The sequence below is a fragment of the Stegodyphus dumicola genome, chromosome 1 (assembly GCF_044657685.1).
Source record: "Stegodyphus dumicola isolate Sdum_Otavi_A_Nest chromosome 1, ASM4465768v1".
Classification (NCBI taxonomy): domain Eukaryota; kingdom Metazoa; phylum Arthropoda; class Arachnida; order Araneae; family Eresidae; genus Stegodyphus; species Stegodyphus dumicola.
This window is the reverse complement of record NC_140768.1, coordinates 107,360,060-107,377,653: the sequence shown is the minus strand read 5'-3', so window position 1 is coordinate 107,377,653 and position 17,594 is coordinate 107,360,060. Positions and strand designations below refer to the sequence as shown.

General features: G+C 32.7%; 1 protein-coding gene across 1 annotated transcript in view; it reads left to right on the top strand.

Moving 5' to 3' along the window:
* LOC118205188 (U2 snRNP-associated SURP motif-containing protein) overlaps positions 1-17,184 on the top strand; it is a 134,258-nt gene extending 117,074 nt beyond the window's left edge. The window contains exons 22-25 of the mRNA XM_035377485.2: positions 1,351-1,489; positions 8,777-8,887; positions 15,204-15,448; positions 16,860-17,184. Of these exons, the coding sequence (XP_035233376.1) occupies positions 1,351-1,489; positions 8,777-8,887; positions 15,204-15,448; positions 16,860-16,980 (616 nt within the window). The 3' untranslated portion in view covers positions 16,981-17,184. The remainder of the gene's footprint in view (positions 1-1,350; positions 1,490-8,776; positions 8,888-15,203; positions 15,449-16,859) is intronic.
* The last annotated feature ends 410 nt before the right edge of the window (positions 17,185-17,594 follow it).

The window sequence follows — 17,594 nt, the reverse complement described above, 5'->3', positions numbered from 1 at the left end:
ATCAGTGATTCTTGCACTAGTTTAAAGGTATAGATTGTTCATTATTTAGGTAATCAATAGGTACTAGTTAGGTAATCAATAGGTACTAGTTACAGATTTAGGATATTAAAAAAAAATTGCTTATCACAGTTTTTCACATTGCATTAGCACTGTTTATTGGTTTTCAACTTAAGTCCAATTTCACGCTTATTAACACACATTTTCTTGATCATGTGACTTTGAAAAGACTCCACTGCATGTTGTTCCGTAGGAGGTTGGTCCCAAATTTTAATCATCACCCTTTTTTGTAGAGGTGATGTAAGGGGAAAACAAATAAATAGCAGTTAACTTGTGGTGTTGTTTACAAAAACTAAACTTGCTTATCAAATATTTATCTGTTTTACATGAAACCAATACGAAGAGCTTATGATTGCGTTATGACACCACACTTACCCATTATTCCTAAATCACAGTAGTGTCCTATGCATACTTTTAATGTCTATACAAGTCTAAATATACTAATTACATAAGGGTGCTAGTTACCTGATTGCCAAATACTGGGGCTTTTATTGCACTGTAACAAAATTTAAAGCAGAAAGTAATCCAGAAATTGTGAATTCATTAGAAGATTTAAAATGTCATCCGTTTCAGTATACCATATGAAAATGGCATTTATATAATAAATTGTGATAGATTTGTCAGAATTAATATTGAAAAGTAGGCAGGGTTTGTCTGCTTAGGAGATTTGGATGCTGATAAAAATTTGATGTTTATGCTCTTACACTGATGTGGAAGACTTAGAAATTTTGTTCCAAAAAGTGCAGGATTTTAGTTTGGGGAAGGGAGAAAAGTCATGCAGCCTTCATTGTCCATCCCTGGTTGCCAAAGAGTCGCATTTCCCATTTCTTAGCAGCCAAAATTATTTTTAAAAAGTGTCTTCCATTAGTAAATTAAATTTTCTGCAAGTGTATCATATCTATGAAATTCTTTCATTTATGATCTCACTTTCCGATACTTCTTTACCATCAACTATTCAAGAATTGGTCTCTTAGGTGCTTATTCATTATTAGATTCTGTCAGTGACTGTGTTGTTTTTGATCATTTAGCTAGAAGTTTTTGAATTTCTCTGTTATTTGCAAATAAGCACATTTATGTTTCTCCTCATTTCCACGTTTGTTGCTGAAAAGGAAAGTTTATTTCAATTTCCAAAATTAAAATCCTGCAAATTTATTCATGCTATGCCAATTTCTGTTGCATAATATTAGTTTCTTTAACATTTAATGTATGTGTGTGTGATTAATCTTTCTCTAAATTAATTAAAAGTTTTTTTTAAATAAAAATATGTGAATTTAAACTTTGAAATATTTTCAGGCCTATGGATGATTCAGGTTCGACACAAGATGATCCCTTGTATCAAGAAGACGAAAACAGCAAAGATTCTTCTGCCATGCTTGAGCAGTTTAAGTCTGATCTAAATGAGGAGAGACGAGCAAAATTGCGAGAAATAGAAGTGAGTCTTTCTTTTCTGTATTTTTACATTGTTGCAATTTTATAGTGTATGCAGCGTCTGTAATATTTTTAGCTCTTTTCTGGTTACCAGAATCTCAGTTAGTGCTGCATGCAAATATTGACATGGCAACTCTACTGATATTATGCACCCTTATGGAAAAAAATGACTGTCTTATTAAATTGAAGATAAATATAAAACAAAATCCACAAATAAGAAAATCAAAAATAGATTCTATATTAATATGCTATCAAAAATAAAATGAAAAGTATCGGATTACACAGGAGACATAAAGCTGCCAATTTCATTTAATGTTGCAGAAAATATTTCTATTTTCTGATGCTTTCAATGCCACATGAATTCAATAAAAATCTAGGTGGTAGTCAGCAGCCTCACACTGGCATTTATTTTGTCATATTGGTACTGTGTTATAGCCTTACAGTAGCATGCATATGGCATCTGGTACAGCTATTGAAAAAATTTGTGTATATAATTAACTTGCAGGTCTTCATATTCAACTGCTGCTCGATCATAAAATTGGTATTATAGGTTAAATAATTGAAGAAAAATATTGTTTTTATTTTATTTAGTCGTAATATTTATATGGAATTCTTTAGCAATTTTTAGAAATGTTTTTCTGCTAGGAGGAACTTCTGAATGAACGTCGTCACTCTTTTTGCTGTAAGCATTGTTGTTAGCATAAATAATGCCATAACATGACTCAGTGAAAAAAATAACTTTTAGTTTAAAATTAACATAATAGGATAAAACCCTCTTTTTTAAAAAACTCTCTGCCATCTTCCACTGTGTAGCAGAAATCAAGAATTCCATTTTACTTGTAAAAGGGAGAGGACAACAGAGTGAGAAAATTTTGCAATTGCTTGAGATTTATTACTGCAACAGAACCAAAAGAAATATGCCATACACTGCCAAAGCATTTAAATGATGTGTTCAAACATTGGGAGAAACTACTGGCAGCCAGTAGGCCCCAACTTCCTGCAGTGCTGTACCTCTTTTTTAAAAAGGAAGTTGTAGAGCATTGGCACTCACCTTCAGCTTATTTGATAGGTTTAACTAAGTTAAGTATAAATTATTTGCACTTTTGATGATTTGATGATACTCACATATGTGGCTGGATTAAGATGATTTTAAATTCAATTTCTATTTGGGTAATGTAACTCTGGCTGAATTTTGGCAACAAAATCTTATTTCTCACCTTATACACAGCTCAGTTTATTTCGAAAATATATGATATACTGCTTTTTACTTCATACTTTTGTTTCATTACAATTGGAGTTTTCACTGATTGCAGAAAACAGTTTGATGCAGCTAATAAGAAACACTCATTTCATCCACGGCACTGTGATACTTCTTTGACGAAATGAAGCAATTCCAATGATGGAACACAGCAATAACTTTTATTTAACACTCAAAAAAATGGCGACATACAAACAAGAAAGAGAAAACATATTCTAACATTTAAAAATAAATTACATTCTTCGTGCGAGAGTCGCACGTGGCACTCGAGTCTGGTTTCGAATATTGCCATTCACAAATAACTTAATGTTCATCTATTTAAATTATTTAAACTACAAGATTTTAATACTATTTAAAGCTGTTACAACCTCTCCCCCAACGGAGAGACTTTTTCCGAAGGGAAAAGTTCTGTAAAATTTGACAGTTTAATAAGCTCGGCTTGCTCATTTGCTTAAAGAGCAAAGGTTATTTCTCTTATAAATTTCTAAATTTCAGGCCAAAAAATTTTAAGTTTTAAACAATACTTTTACACTACATTTAAAAAGAAAGAAATGGAGAACGTTCAAATACATTAGTTGAGCATACATTAAACAATAAAATTAATTCTAAACGTGGTTACATACACTAAGAGTTACATTACTTAATTCTACTCAGAACATCTACGTTCTTGTGCAAAGATCCTTTGCGATGAATGACCTTAAAATTATAAGGTTGTAATGAGAGTGCCCAGCGCATCAATCTAGAGTTACATTTGGCATTGGATTGTAGCCAGACCAAAGGATTATGATCAGTTTGAATCAAGAATTCTTGCTGACCATCCAGATAAAAATGCAGTTTCTTGATAGTGTAGATGATAGCAGCGCACTCCTTTTCAATAGTAGTACAATAATTCTTTTCAAACTTAGTAAATTTTTTGCTTATATACAAGATAGGATGTTCACGTTGTTCATCATCTAATTGGCATAGTACTATACCCATGCCATTGTCTGAGGCATCGGTTTGTATAATAAACCTTTTATCAAAATCGGGAGCATACAGAATTGGTTTCTTGCATAGCAACTCTTTTAAATTTTTAAAAGCTCTGTCACATATTTCAGACCATTGTATATTTCCTTTTTTTGTTACCCCCTTCAAAGCGTCCGTGAGGGGTGAAGCAATTTCCGAAAATCTCGGTATGTACTGGCGATAATACCCTACCAGTCCTAAGAAAGCACGTACTTCTGTTTTGGTTTTAGGTGTAGGATACTCCTTTTTACAGCCAGGATCTTTACTTCATCCGGGGTTCGTTGTCCTTGTCCCACAACATGGCCTAGGTATCTCACTTGATCTTGTGCAAATTTACATTTTGATGGTTTTAGTCGTAAATTTGCTTTCTGTATTCTCTCTAGAACAGAAGTTAAGTTTTTAAGGTGCTCTTCCCAGTTTTTTGAGTAAATGGCAATGTCATCCAGGTATGGTACAGCGAAACCTTCGCATGCAGCCAGGACTTTAGTCATAACTTTGCTAAAAAAATATGGGGCATTTTTTAATCCAAAGGGTAAACGTAGAGGCCTGAAACTTCCAAAACTAGTTACAAATGTTGCATATCTTTGGGCTCTTTCTGTTAACGGAATTTACCAGTAGCCTCTAGATAAATCTAATAGGGTAATATATTTTGCTTTTGCTACAGTTTCGATACGTTCTTCAATATTAGGCAAAGGATAGTATTCAGTTTTAGTAACAGCATTGAGTTTACGATAATCAATACAAGGCCGAGGATCCTTTGATGAAGATTCTATCAAAATCATGGGAGATGTATAGTCCGATTCTCCCGGCTCTATAATTTTAAGATCGAGCATTTTCTGTATTTCCCTTTTGAGAATTTCAGTCTGTCGGGGTGACAGTCTGTATGGCTTTATTTGTATTGGTTCGTTATTTAATAGCTCAATATCGTGACAAACTAAGTTTGTTAGTCCAGGATTATTTGAAAAACAACCAGAATATTTCCATAAAATCTTTCGTAAATCTTCTATTTGCTCGGATTTCAACCTTTTCTCGAGTTCATTCTCTTCTATGATGTCGGAGAAATTTAATATACTTGGATTGGAAGGTAAACGAGGAATGTCCATTTCTAAGTCTCCTTCCACTTCAGTTATCATATTAATCATTTCTGGTCTTTTGTAATATGGTTTAAGCATGTTAATGTGATATACTTGATTTGGCTCATTTTGTTCCTCGAAACTTACAATATAATTGGTTTCTGAAATTTTCTGCTCTATTTTTCCAGGTCCTTTCCACTGTACTTCTAGTTTATTTTGACGATTCGTTGATAAAACAAGAACTAAATCTCCTCTAGCAAATTCTCTTTTCACTGCGTTTCGATCGTACCATGTTTTCCTCCGTTGTTGAGCTTCTTTCATGTTTTCCACGGCAAGTTCCTGGCATTTCTTCATTCGATTAATAAGTTTGAAAACGTAACTGACAACATTATTACTTTCTTCAATCGGTTCTAGCCACTGCTCATAAAGTAAAGTGACTGGCGTTCGTAGGTTTTTGCCATGAACTAATTCTGCTGGTGTAAAACCAGTGCTTTCGTGTGTGACTGTTCTGAGAGCAAAAAGAACTGATGGTAGATAATTCTCCCAATCCGAAGTCGCTCCTATACATACGACTCTTAACACCCTTTTTAGCGTTCTATGGAATCGCTCAACGGGATTACTCTGCGGATGATACACAGAGCTTCTTACATGTTTAATGCCGAAACGCTCCAAAAATTCCTCTGTCAAAGCACTGACGAAAGAGGTCCCCTGATCTGTTTGGAACACTTTTGGGAAACCCATACGACTGAAAATCTGTAAGAAAGCATCAATCACAGATGGCGAAGAAATGTCTGTCACCGCTACAGCATCTGGATATTTGGACGACATACACAGAGCTGTAATAATATATTTTTTTCCAGTCTTTGAAATAGGTAGCGGACCAACGGCATCGACATTTATTTTAGTGAATATTTCGGAAATTACTGGTACTAATGTCATTGGAGCCTTCTTTTTGTCATTTCCTTTTCCAGCGCGCTGACAAGCATCACAGGTTCTTACAAAATCTTCAGTTTCTTTGTAACACCTCGTCCAGTAAAAATATCTAGCAAGTCTGTCTTTGGTCTTTTTGACACCCAAATGACCAGAAGTTCCTTCGTGGCACATCTTTATAATTGACGGCTTGAGTTTTTCAGGTATAACGACAAGCTGTCTTTCAAAGCCCATTTTATCCGTCGTTTTTTTAACTAAAAGTTCTTTTCCTGTCAGACTATAGTTCTCATTTTTGCATGTACCTTCTTTAACTTCTTGGATGATTTTAGACAGTTCCTTATCAGCAAGCTGAAGTTGTGCAATTTCTTCTGAGTCAATTTTTACCAGTTTCATGAGAGCTTCATCTTCCGTATTTAGTTCCGGTAAATTATCTTCTTCTTCAAAAACATATCTGGATGCTTTATTTTCTTCCTTCATCGGTTCCAAGAGCTTCTCTTCAGCTATTTCTCTTTTCCTTTGAGCTCTAGTAGAGACAGCATTAACCTGGTGAGGACAACTATCAGGCTCCTTTCTTTGTTTATTCAACAGTGCAAAAGTTCGATTGCCTAATAAATACCTTCCTTTGTCGAGTTCATTTCTAATAATGGCAGCCTTAGTTATTACTCGCCCAAGATCGCAATTTAGTTCGATCTCAGCCAATGGTAAACAGGTTGGATTCAAGTCTAATGGCTGTTGCACCCACACATTTTCACCTGTCAGCATTTCCGGCGTGATGTATTTGCGACAAACTATATCAATACTAGCACCTGAATCCCTTAATATAGGAATTTTATGACCATTTACGTAACCCATACTAGTATAAGGTAATAGAAATTTATCCTCTGGTTTTGCACTAATTCTGTTAAGATTAGCAGAAGATTCAGTACTATTCTTAAGTTTTGGACATTGGGGCCTTAAATGTTGATAGGACCCACACTGATAGCATTGTGGCGTCTTTCGTTTTTCATATTTATCATCTGGACGTGGACTTCTAGGTCTATGAAACAAGCTTTGCGTATTAAATCCTGATGACATTTTGTTTTCAGTTTTATTTTTATTATCTGAACTCAATTTACCTTGAGTTAGTGCATTGTATCTTTCTTTCTGCCTATCCACTACAGGCTTTTTTTTAAAGTTTCCGCAAACGTTTTCATAGGCATCAAGTTTTTCAGCTAATTTTTTAGATGAAATCATCTCTACCCACTCATCAAGAAAATGATCTCGAATTTCAGGAGGAACTCGACGCTTAAGTTGGTCAATCACCATCAAATCTAGCAACTGATCAAAAGTCTTAACTCCTAGACCAGTCACCCATTCCTTGCAATAATTTTCTATTTCATAATTGAAATCCACCCATGTGGATTCGGTACTCTTTTGATGTTTCATAAGTTTCTGCCTAAACTTTTCCGGGCTTAGTTTAAACCGTCTTAACAATAAATTCTTTACGTGTTCATAGTCTTTAGCTTTATCGGAGGGTTCTCTAGCTATTAACTGGGTTACTTCGTAAGGAAGTAGTCCTAGTAAATGAGATACAAATTCTTCTTTATCAATTTTAGCCCATTCTGCTTGCCTTTCAAACAATAGCAAATATAGACTGATATCTCCTTTCTTGTCATCGAATTTCTGCATAAGGTGACGCAGCTCCGTTTTCGGCCGGATCTGTCCGGTATTTTGAGACTTTGTCTCTGCTTCAAGTCTTAATCTCTCTAATTCATACTGTTCTTTCCTTCTCCGCTCTTCCGCTTCTTCCTGTCTCCTACGTTCTTCTCTTTCCCTTTCCTCCCTCTCTTTCCGTTCTTCTCTTTCCCTTTCCTCCCTCTCTTTCCGTTCTTCTCTTTCCCTTTCCTCCCTCTCTTTCCGTTCTTCTCTTTCCCTTTCCTCCCTCTCTTTCCGTTCTTCTCTTTCCGTTCTTCCCTTTCCTCCCTCACTTTCCGTTCTTCTATTATTGTGTCTAAGACTCCTTTGACGAATACTTCATCATAATCTCTACTTTCAACAATTTTCTGTTTTAAATCGACTATTTTCAAATCTGCAGTCACATGAACTCCCAGTTCAGCCGCGAGATTTTGCAAATCTTCCTTACGAGTTCTTCCTAAGTAAGACATTGTTTCTATGTTTAAAATTAACGAACACTGTTTTCTTTATATTTCCTCAAAATAGCTCAATTCAATTACTTTAATTAATTAATGCAGTCAGGAATCACGAAATTAAATGCACTTTGTTAAGTACGTATACCTCAAAAATGAAATATTTAAATTATATGAAGTTCATTCTCTCTACCACATTAATTGTGATTAAAATAAGAATAATAACATAGAGCAATATATATATATGTCTACCGTCTGCACAACTAAAATGAATATTAAATATAATATCAAATACGGTAATAAAATAAGACAATTTAATATTAACAGGAAATAATAATCTGGTATCGCTAATATTGCGTTCAGTGATGAACTAATAAAATAAAGCAATTCTATATGAACAGGAAGTAATAATCTGGTATCACTAATATTATGTTCAGTGATGAACTAATAAAATAAAAATACGCACGATTATTCGATCTCGGTCGGTGCCTCCAAAATAATTATGACTGTGATACTTCTTTGACGAAATGAAGCAATTCCAATGATGGAACACAGCAATAACTTTTATTTAACACTCAAAAAAATGGCGACATACAAACAAGAAAGAGAAAACATATTCTAACATTTAAAAATAAATTACATTCTTCGTGCGAGAGTCGCACGTGGCACTCGAGTCTGGTTTCGAATATTGCCATTCACAAATAACTTAATGTTCATCTATTTAAATTATTTAAACTACAAGATTTTAATACTATTTAAAGCTGTTACAGCACTTATGACATGCCATAAACAACCTACCACATGTGGTATGCAATAATGATTTGTGTCTCATTAACCATAAAGTATTATATTTTATATTACTGTAATTGTTGTTCATTTTATTTTAAAATTTATTTTAGGTAAAAGTGATGAAATATCAGGATGAATTAGAATCTGGTAAACGTTCCAGGAAACCTAACATGAAGTTTTCAGAGCAAGTTGAACATTATCGACAAAAACTATTAAAAAAGGTAAATTTTATATTAATATCTAAAAGCATAAGATTTTCATTGCATAACAAGAGTGATTTTTTGCATGTATATTCTTTTTTTCTGTTTTAAGATTTGTTTTAATAGTACATTGTTTTATAAAGAAAATTCTGTAAAATCTCTTAATTGTGAATCAGTCTTTAGTACCTTTGTAAGTAGTTTTTAAAATGTGTGTTATTTGTTTCTACAAAATTCCCATTTACCTGGAAATTCAATTTTATAAAGAAAATTCTGTAAAATCTCTTAATTGTGAATCAGTCTTTAGTACCTTTGTAGTAGTCTTTAAAATGTGTTATTTGTTACTACAAAATTCCCATTTACCTGGAAATTCAGGGAAACTCAAAATGATCTAGAAAAAATATAGACTTAAAAAATAGCCAGCAGAAATAAGAATTCCCCCTGGAAATTTGGGAAAAAGAAAAATATGAACATCTGACCTTTTCATATAATAAAAGTTCATGTGTTAAATTATGACTGAGAAACAAGTATTATCTCTCTAAAAAAAAATATTAAAAAGCTTCTGTATCCCCCCTTGCAGAAAGTGTTTTAATAATTTATTATCCTGTGATGCTTTCCTCCATTAGTCAGTGAGCTTTTTTTATCAACTTTCAAGTTGTACCTTTAAAATTAAATCTAATTTCTTCAAATGCCATACCTTGCTTTATTTCAATCAAAATTTAACTTAACAGTTATTAATTGGGGAAATTCTTTGAGAAAATACTTCTGCTAATAAAAGCATTTCTAAGTGCTGTAGTATTATTCTTAACATTTAGTCTTTTACTTATGTTGTGCTAGTAGTATAAGAAAAACCAAAACTTTCATCCAGTCCTTTCATGCATAGATATTGACATCATAAATAGCAAGCAGCATAATTAAGTAGTAACCTGTAGTAGTTCCCGTAGGCATATTTCACAAGTGCACATCTGTGTAGCCACTGAGGGAGTGGCTTCTAGGATGGACCAATGAGAATCCAGTAATATTTCTGTCGTGTCACATGACCTTTCGCGTGCTTTAGTATTTAAGCAAGATGGTCGGAAAATAATTAAAGTATCGTCGATTACTTCTGAAACTTTTCATTGCGAAGTTAGATCAAATATAGGCAATTATGAAGATTTCACTACCTGGTTGACATAAATACAAACACATGTTGGATACTTCGCAAAAATATCGATATGAAATATTACTTAATAAGTGGTAAATAAGATGAAGAAAGAAATATGTGATAAATATCTGAGCCCAAATGCAATCTTTACATAAGACTATGCGTATGAGAAAAATATTTACACCAATTATAAATGTAAATAGAAGTCAGCACTTTTTTATTGCAGTCTATATGAAAAAGATGTTCTATAATAATAACCAATGCAGAATTTTTATTCAAAGTGAACTTTACTAATTTGCATTCGTATACATTTAGTGCTTTAGATTTCATATTTAATAAATGTTCACTCTTAAATGTACTGTCTACACAAGAAATGCTCATCAAACAGAGTGAATTTATCGTATTCACAACGAGTATATTCAATTTATTCACTTATAATTTTTAATGTTAACAATGGATATAATCAGATCATATGGATTCTGAATCTTACACTTTAAAAATCAAAAGACTGAAATAAGAAAACACTAGATTCATTGTAACACTTTCAGTCATTCTCAGCTCAATTAAAAAAAAATATACACTTGAATTTTCTTAATCCACATAATATGCCGTGAACGTCAATCCTAATATTATGCGTGAAAATAATCGCGAAAGTGAAATGTCAGCGATTAATCAAACTCAGAAAATGTAAGTGCTACGAGATTTTCCACTGTTACGCCATATATTTATAACTGCGAAACGAATGCAAATTATAACGTAAACAACATATGCTAACATGCACGAAGATTTAGCGTCACAAGAGCAATAGCAGCTCATTGGTCCATTTTCGAAACCCCTCCCTCAGTGGCTACGCTGATGTGCACTTGTGAAATATGCTTCCCGTAGTGAGTAAGTTAAGAACTTTATATTTGCTTGTGGAATTTCAAACTGATATCTGCCTTCTTCTAATACTAGCTCTCAACAAGTAAACAAGTAGTATGCCTGCTGCAATATTAACATAATGAGTTTACCCATTTCTTGCACTTATTTAGCTGTATTCCTTTGATGATTCTGTGGAGAAAAATATAGCATGACTCAAAGTTATCTTTTTCCTGAAATAAAGAGAATGTTTCAGCCAGTACACTGGTCTTTATTTTCTATGTATTTTGCATCTTCTAAAAAAATTATTGCATATATAATGCATATTTTTCAACCTGAGTGATTAAAAACTATTCAGTGTCAGATGCTCTCTAAAGGAGTTTTTAAATAATAATAATAATAATAAAAAAAAAAAAAAAAAAAAAAAAAAAAATTGATTACTTTCTTGCAAAATAATTCTGGAATAGCTTTCTATTTTTAAATTTGTTCCAAGAGCAAATTTTGTGCTGTGTTTAAATAGGGAGCACCATTACAGGACAATTAATTTTCACCAGAATAATAAAATTATCATCTGTACTAGACTCCCAAAAAATGACACAAATAAAATTAAAATTTGTAATAGTTGTATGTGGTATTATATGTTATTAATAATCCCAAACTTTATATTTTTATCATAAATTTAAATGCATGATCTTATTGCAGTTAGTTACTGTGTGACATAAGAAATCCTGCCCTGAATTCTAAACCTACAAAGATCTCCCCCCCCCCCAATTAGTTTCCTCATAGTAAACAAGAATGCTTCTGTCATCTTTTTTGTCAGAATATTTTCAAGGCTTTTCGTTGCATGAGGATGAGATAAACAAAACAAAAAGTAGTTCTGCATAAAAACTAGGGCAAATAAAAATGAAAATGTCACTGTCTGCGGTGTTATTAGAAATAGTCCAACACTATCAAAATGCTGTTGTTACAATACATGCAGCAGAAATTATGGTGCTTCACATGCAGGTTGGTATGAACAGGGTTTATCCACGTATCCAATAGGAAGGAAATAGGAGCAACATCATTAACTAAATTAGTTAGTCCTGTCTGTGCCAGTGTTGATTCTACATAATGTATATGCCAGGCAGTGTTGATATCAGAGGTGAGGAACCTTTTACCATGAGAGGCCACATTTAAATTAGGCAATGATAAAGGAGGCCGCATATGTTGATATGCCTAGTAAACGGCGTGCATGCTCTCATAAGCATGGATATCCAACAGCATTTTTCCAGATTTCTAAGGAATCCTTTTTAGTGTCAAAAAGAGATTTGGGAATACTGTCTACCCACAACTCAAATAACTCTATTTGTAGTTTTGTAGGAGCTTTGAATATATTTACTAAATGTTGCTGTGATGCCACTTTCGTAGCAGAAGTGTACTCATCAAAATCTGAAAATCTTACGATATATTCTTCCATTAAAAAAAATCCAAGACACCTACATATTCATTGAATGTTTTATTTTTACATTTTTGCTAGCTACAGGAAGTGTTCTCCAGATATATCCCAGCAAGACATGTTTTGAAAAATTTTTAATTTTTTTTTTTAAATGCTTAGATCTTTTGCCACATTTCATATGTATGGTTCAGACAAAAAATGCAATGTTTCTGCAAAATGCTTCATCTCATAGATCACATAGTTTTCCCTGTTCTTGATAAAAGTTTAAAGTTTATCATCTTAAAGTTAAAACTTTTATCAAAACTTGTCCTGTTGATAGCTAGCGAACCTTGCAGTAGTACGGCAGATCAACACTGTACGTTTCCTAGTCTAAATTTAGCGTGCTGAAATTCACGATAATGCATTGCATTTACGTAAATATCGTTGACAATCGAAATAATTCTATCCAGAGTGTCTTGCAAAATGGTTACTTTTGTGCAAAATACAGTGAAATGGTATCAGATTTTTCAAGTTTTCCTTTTGTAATTAAATCAACGAATCCTCTTTTTTACCTGTCATCGATGCAGACACTGACTAAATTACTAAAATTTAATTGTAATCGATGGCATTTTTCTCTGAAGTTTTTGAAAATGTCAATTGTGTGAGTGCTTCCAGTAAGTGTACTCAAGCACAAGAAGTTCTTTGTAACGCTGAAAATCTTTAGTTACAGCTCGAATAAAATATAAAACTTGTGCCGAGTCAAGTTTTAATAATACTTTCATCTAAATTAGGCAACAAATTTAAATGCTTTCATTTATATAAATCATCTTTATTTGAAAAAGCATAAATAAAGTATCTTCAGCTGAAAAATAAACATCTTCATTTTGTATAATTGTATGAAGTTGCTCTGTTACGTTTTCAGCTAATTTATGCTGCCAGTCTGTTATGGTTCTTCTTGAATTTCGGGATTTAACGTTGCTTACTGTTTCAGCAATACATGATTTAATTATTTCTACATCACTAAGTGATCTGCCTCTTTTCCAAGTACACGTGCTATTTTGTAAGTAACAGCAACTGCAGTGGTATTTTTCTTTACAAAAGCATTAAAAGATGCTTGTTAATGATGCGAGTCAAATAGTGTTTATTTGCATTTGCTTTTTTCAAAGTAGTTAAAACTCTATTACACAATAAATACACTATTTTATCTTTCACAGAAGTAAAGAAATAATCTAACACCCACTCTACATTAAAGATTTGGTTTTCTTCATTTAATTTTCTTCTCTTACAATTTCTTAAGATTGAGAAAAAAACGAATATCGAGTAGTATCTTTAACAAAACGTATACATTCTAAAAATACAATAAAGCTGTGTATTAGTAAAACCTTAGAATAAGTAAAGCAATAACTAGATTTTTTCAGTGGCCAAAAGCAATACGAGACGGGATTGTTACAAGCATGTACAGGTAACTACAAGTCACCAACTCCGCAACATACAGGAGAAGCTGAGAAGTGCAGGGTAGAGGGAGAAAAGTAGGTACCGCCTGTCTCTGTGAACACCTACCATCACAGTGTCTGGTGGGTGGCAGTTGCTATGGCAAAAGGGTTAGAATATTTCAGGTAGGGGTGAGCCATAGCCAAAAAATAAGTACAAAACAGAATAATTTCTATTGGATCTTAATAAACTGAAAAGTGTGCCAAAATGGCAGTAATTTGACTATGAAGGACTAAAACTGCAACATATCAGCATTCTAGTTCATGTTATGCTCAACAGATGGCAGCACATTATTTAATTCTGTTAATTTTTAAATTTTCGTTATCTAGATAATTAAATAGTAATTAATACAAGAGCTAGAGGCTGCATGTTCCCCACCTCTGTATAATGTGAATGTGTAAACTGTATCTAGACAAAATGACTGTTGTCATTACATTCAAATAAGTTACTTTTATTAAATGATTAGTATTTTTTCATCTAATCTATGTATTCATTCTCTTTTCTTTGCTTTTTGTATATTATGACTTTGTATTTTATTTATTGCTAGATATGCTATTAAGTTTACACATTTCAGTCTTAGGCTGTATCTGTACAACTTTCTTTATTTGTATAATGTATTTTGCATATTACTTGTTTATATTTTCTACTGAGTTCTGGATTCGGTATATTTGGAGCTTATTTCTACTTTTATGCAGTTCATCTCTTTAGTTAAAGATTTTTCAAGGTTTCTTGTTTATAGTGTTTTTGTTTCTCTTGAACTGCATTCTTTGTATTCTTATATTCTGTATTGTTGTACTCTTTCTTCTTTAACTGAGTGTGGTTTGTTTTTGTATGTTTTTTATTGATACACTGGCTTGTTTTCCTGGACTCTGCTATTCTAGAATAATTTTTCTTTGAATTGCCTGTGCATTAAGACAGTGAGTTCCTGCTCTTTTTCTTCAGTCTGATTTCCATGTGGAAGATTTAACTTATAGATCTTCAAAGTCATTGGTCTACTTAAATACTACTTCACTGAGCTAGTAGTGGATGCACATGGGAAAGGAATTGAACAACAATAGTTAAGGTGCTTTCTTGATAAAGTGGCCACTCCACTTACTCGCCAAAATTAGCAAACTTCATCACTTAATCTCTAATGTGCAAATTTCATATGTTGCCAAAGCCTTATGTGATGGCCTGAGAAAATGAATGAAAAAAGTACTTTTCTTATTAGCTAAGCATATATTTAGATATTATATCCATGAGGCTTATATTTTGATTTAATACTTGCATATTAAGAAGACATACCTTCAATTACGAAGACGCATGAAACATGAATTAGTATAAAGTGTTCAAGATTGTTGAATAGCATTCTATGCATTTATTTTCTTGTGCTTGAAAAACTAAAGTGAGTATAAAACATTTCATTTCATAGTTAATTGTAACTTTTCATATAGGTGGAGCGAGAGAGAAATGATGGCTCAGAGCGTGAGAGGCACAAACGACATAAATCACACTCTTCATCACCTGTCGTTCGAGCACAAACTCCATCTACAGATGAAGGAGATCACAGTCAAAGCCCAAGTTACTACTCATCTGGAACCAGAAAAGTCAGCCCACGTAGCGTTGCTCTTTCTCCAGCTGAGAACTTACATTCCCCTCATAAAGTTTATAGGTCTCATTCACCAAAAAAGATTAAAAGGTATGTATGAAGCTAAGCTCAGTGGAAATTTAAAATTGTTTAGTTTTTTAATTGACCTTTATTCAAGTAAAATAATACTTGCATGTTTCAGGATGTTTTGAAGTTATTTATAATTTTTGAATACTATATATTTACATATTTATTGCCGTATACAGCGTTTGAAAGTCTTTGTTTTCTGTTGTATTTAAATCCTCTTTCGTACATTGTCCATATTTATGTTGTGCACGCTCCTATGTATAATAGAATGGTGATTTTTTATACAAATGGAAGGATCCACCAGTGAAATTAAGAGACAGTGTGCTGATTATCTGATTAAGACCACATAACTCTTCAATAAAAAATTATCCCAGATGTATAATAACCTGTATGTAAAATATTTGAGAAAAATGTGAAGGAAAAAGTTATGATGTCATATTTGGTGTAGAGAAAGTGAGCTGTATTGGGAACATAAGAAACTGCATAATCGATTAAAAATAAAATATATGCATATCTTAAAAGAGAAAATGTGTGTTGTAAGTAATAGATCATTATTTATTATGCCAATGACCAGCCATCTTACTTTCTGGTATGAAAAGATAGAAAATGGTAGCTACGAGATGACAGCAAATTTTCATAATATTGTATTCTGTTCATGAATGTCACCATAAACTTTTATCTTCAGTCAGTGTAATGCTAATACATTATTAACTGCAAGGTGTAAGTTAATCACTATGTGTCTCACCGTTATCCGGATGCTAACATTATATACAGATCAAGTGATAGACTGGTAAATATTGGAAGCACCGCCACAACATAGGCAAACTAAACTATTGTAATCTTTCACTGTTACATCAAGGTGAGATATGGCTTGGCACAATCTGATAGAGAGAATGGTAATTGTTCTGGTGCTGCATTTGTGATGTTGTAGTTGTTTAATTGACTTTAGGATTGCTAACTAAGTTTTGTTGTACAGAAACCAAGTATTAGACCTCTAAATAAAAAGTGCACTTGGGGCTTGGAATCCAATATGTCAGTCCCTAGTTTGTTCGATTGCTGCTTACTCATGGTTCCAAAACCAATCTGTCAATCTCTTTTTCATTCAAGTGCTGGTTGTTGAAATTTGTTGCAGAGATGTGTATTAAAATTCTTCATTATGTCTGACTTAGTCACTATGAATGCTACATTGAATATTTCTTTTTATTGCATGCTTTACTTTTATGTATATTCATTATTGTAATTATATAGGATTATATTAGGTACTGCAGTGATTAAATTAAAATCAAGTACTTTATTTTGGAGAATAATGTGCTTGTTTGAAAAAATATATAATTATAAAAAGAAACTTCCTGCCCTGTGAAGGCAAAAAGCAAACTGCATAAAAATATTATTATTATGTGAAATCTTCCAGAAGTAATAAGTTTTTCTTTTTCAGGTCAAGGAGTCGCAGCCCAAAACGTTCGCGGCGCTCAAGATCAAAATCTCCATACAAGAGGCGTCTGTCTCCAGAATCACCTCCAAGTAGAAAACATAAATCTAAGAAAAGTAGGCACTGACATTTTGCATTGCCTTTAGTTTTACTTCCACATATTGTGCTTTTAATCATATGCAAGTTATGCACTGTGAAAAATACAAAATGGCCATCAAAGGCCCAGACATCTGTACAGAAACACAAAAGACATATGGCTAATGTGACACTTTGTTAACATTGTACTCACTGTATGTATAAAAAAGGGCAATTAAATTGTGACTTAAAATTGTTTTCTCCTTCTGAATGTTTTAACAATTTTTAATAGCTTTAAAAAAGTTCATTTTTGCAAAAAACTGTATACATAAGCCATTTTTTACCTCATTGGACATGTATATTACAAATAGACGTATAATTTCATTGTACCAATAAATGGACTGAATAAAGTTGGCATTATTCTTAAAAAAATTTGCAGTTATACAACATTAATAGTTTTTTTCTTAGTTTTGTTTTGTGAATGGAAAACAAAACTGTACATGTTCTGTTTTTTCTTATGTATACCAAATGCATAAGTCAAATTTTCTTGAAACATTTCTATGAGTGATGTATCCCCAGGTAGGTGATTCGTATATACGCTATTTAAAAAAAAAAAAAAAAAAAAAAAAAAAAAAAAAAAAAAACTATATTATCTATTTCAGTAAT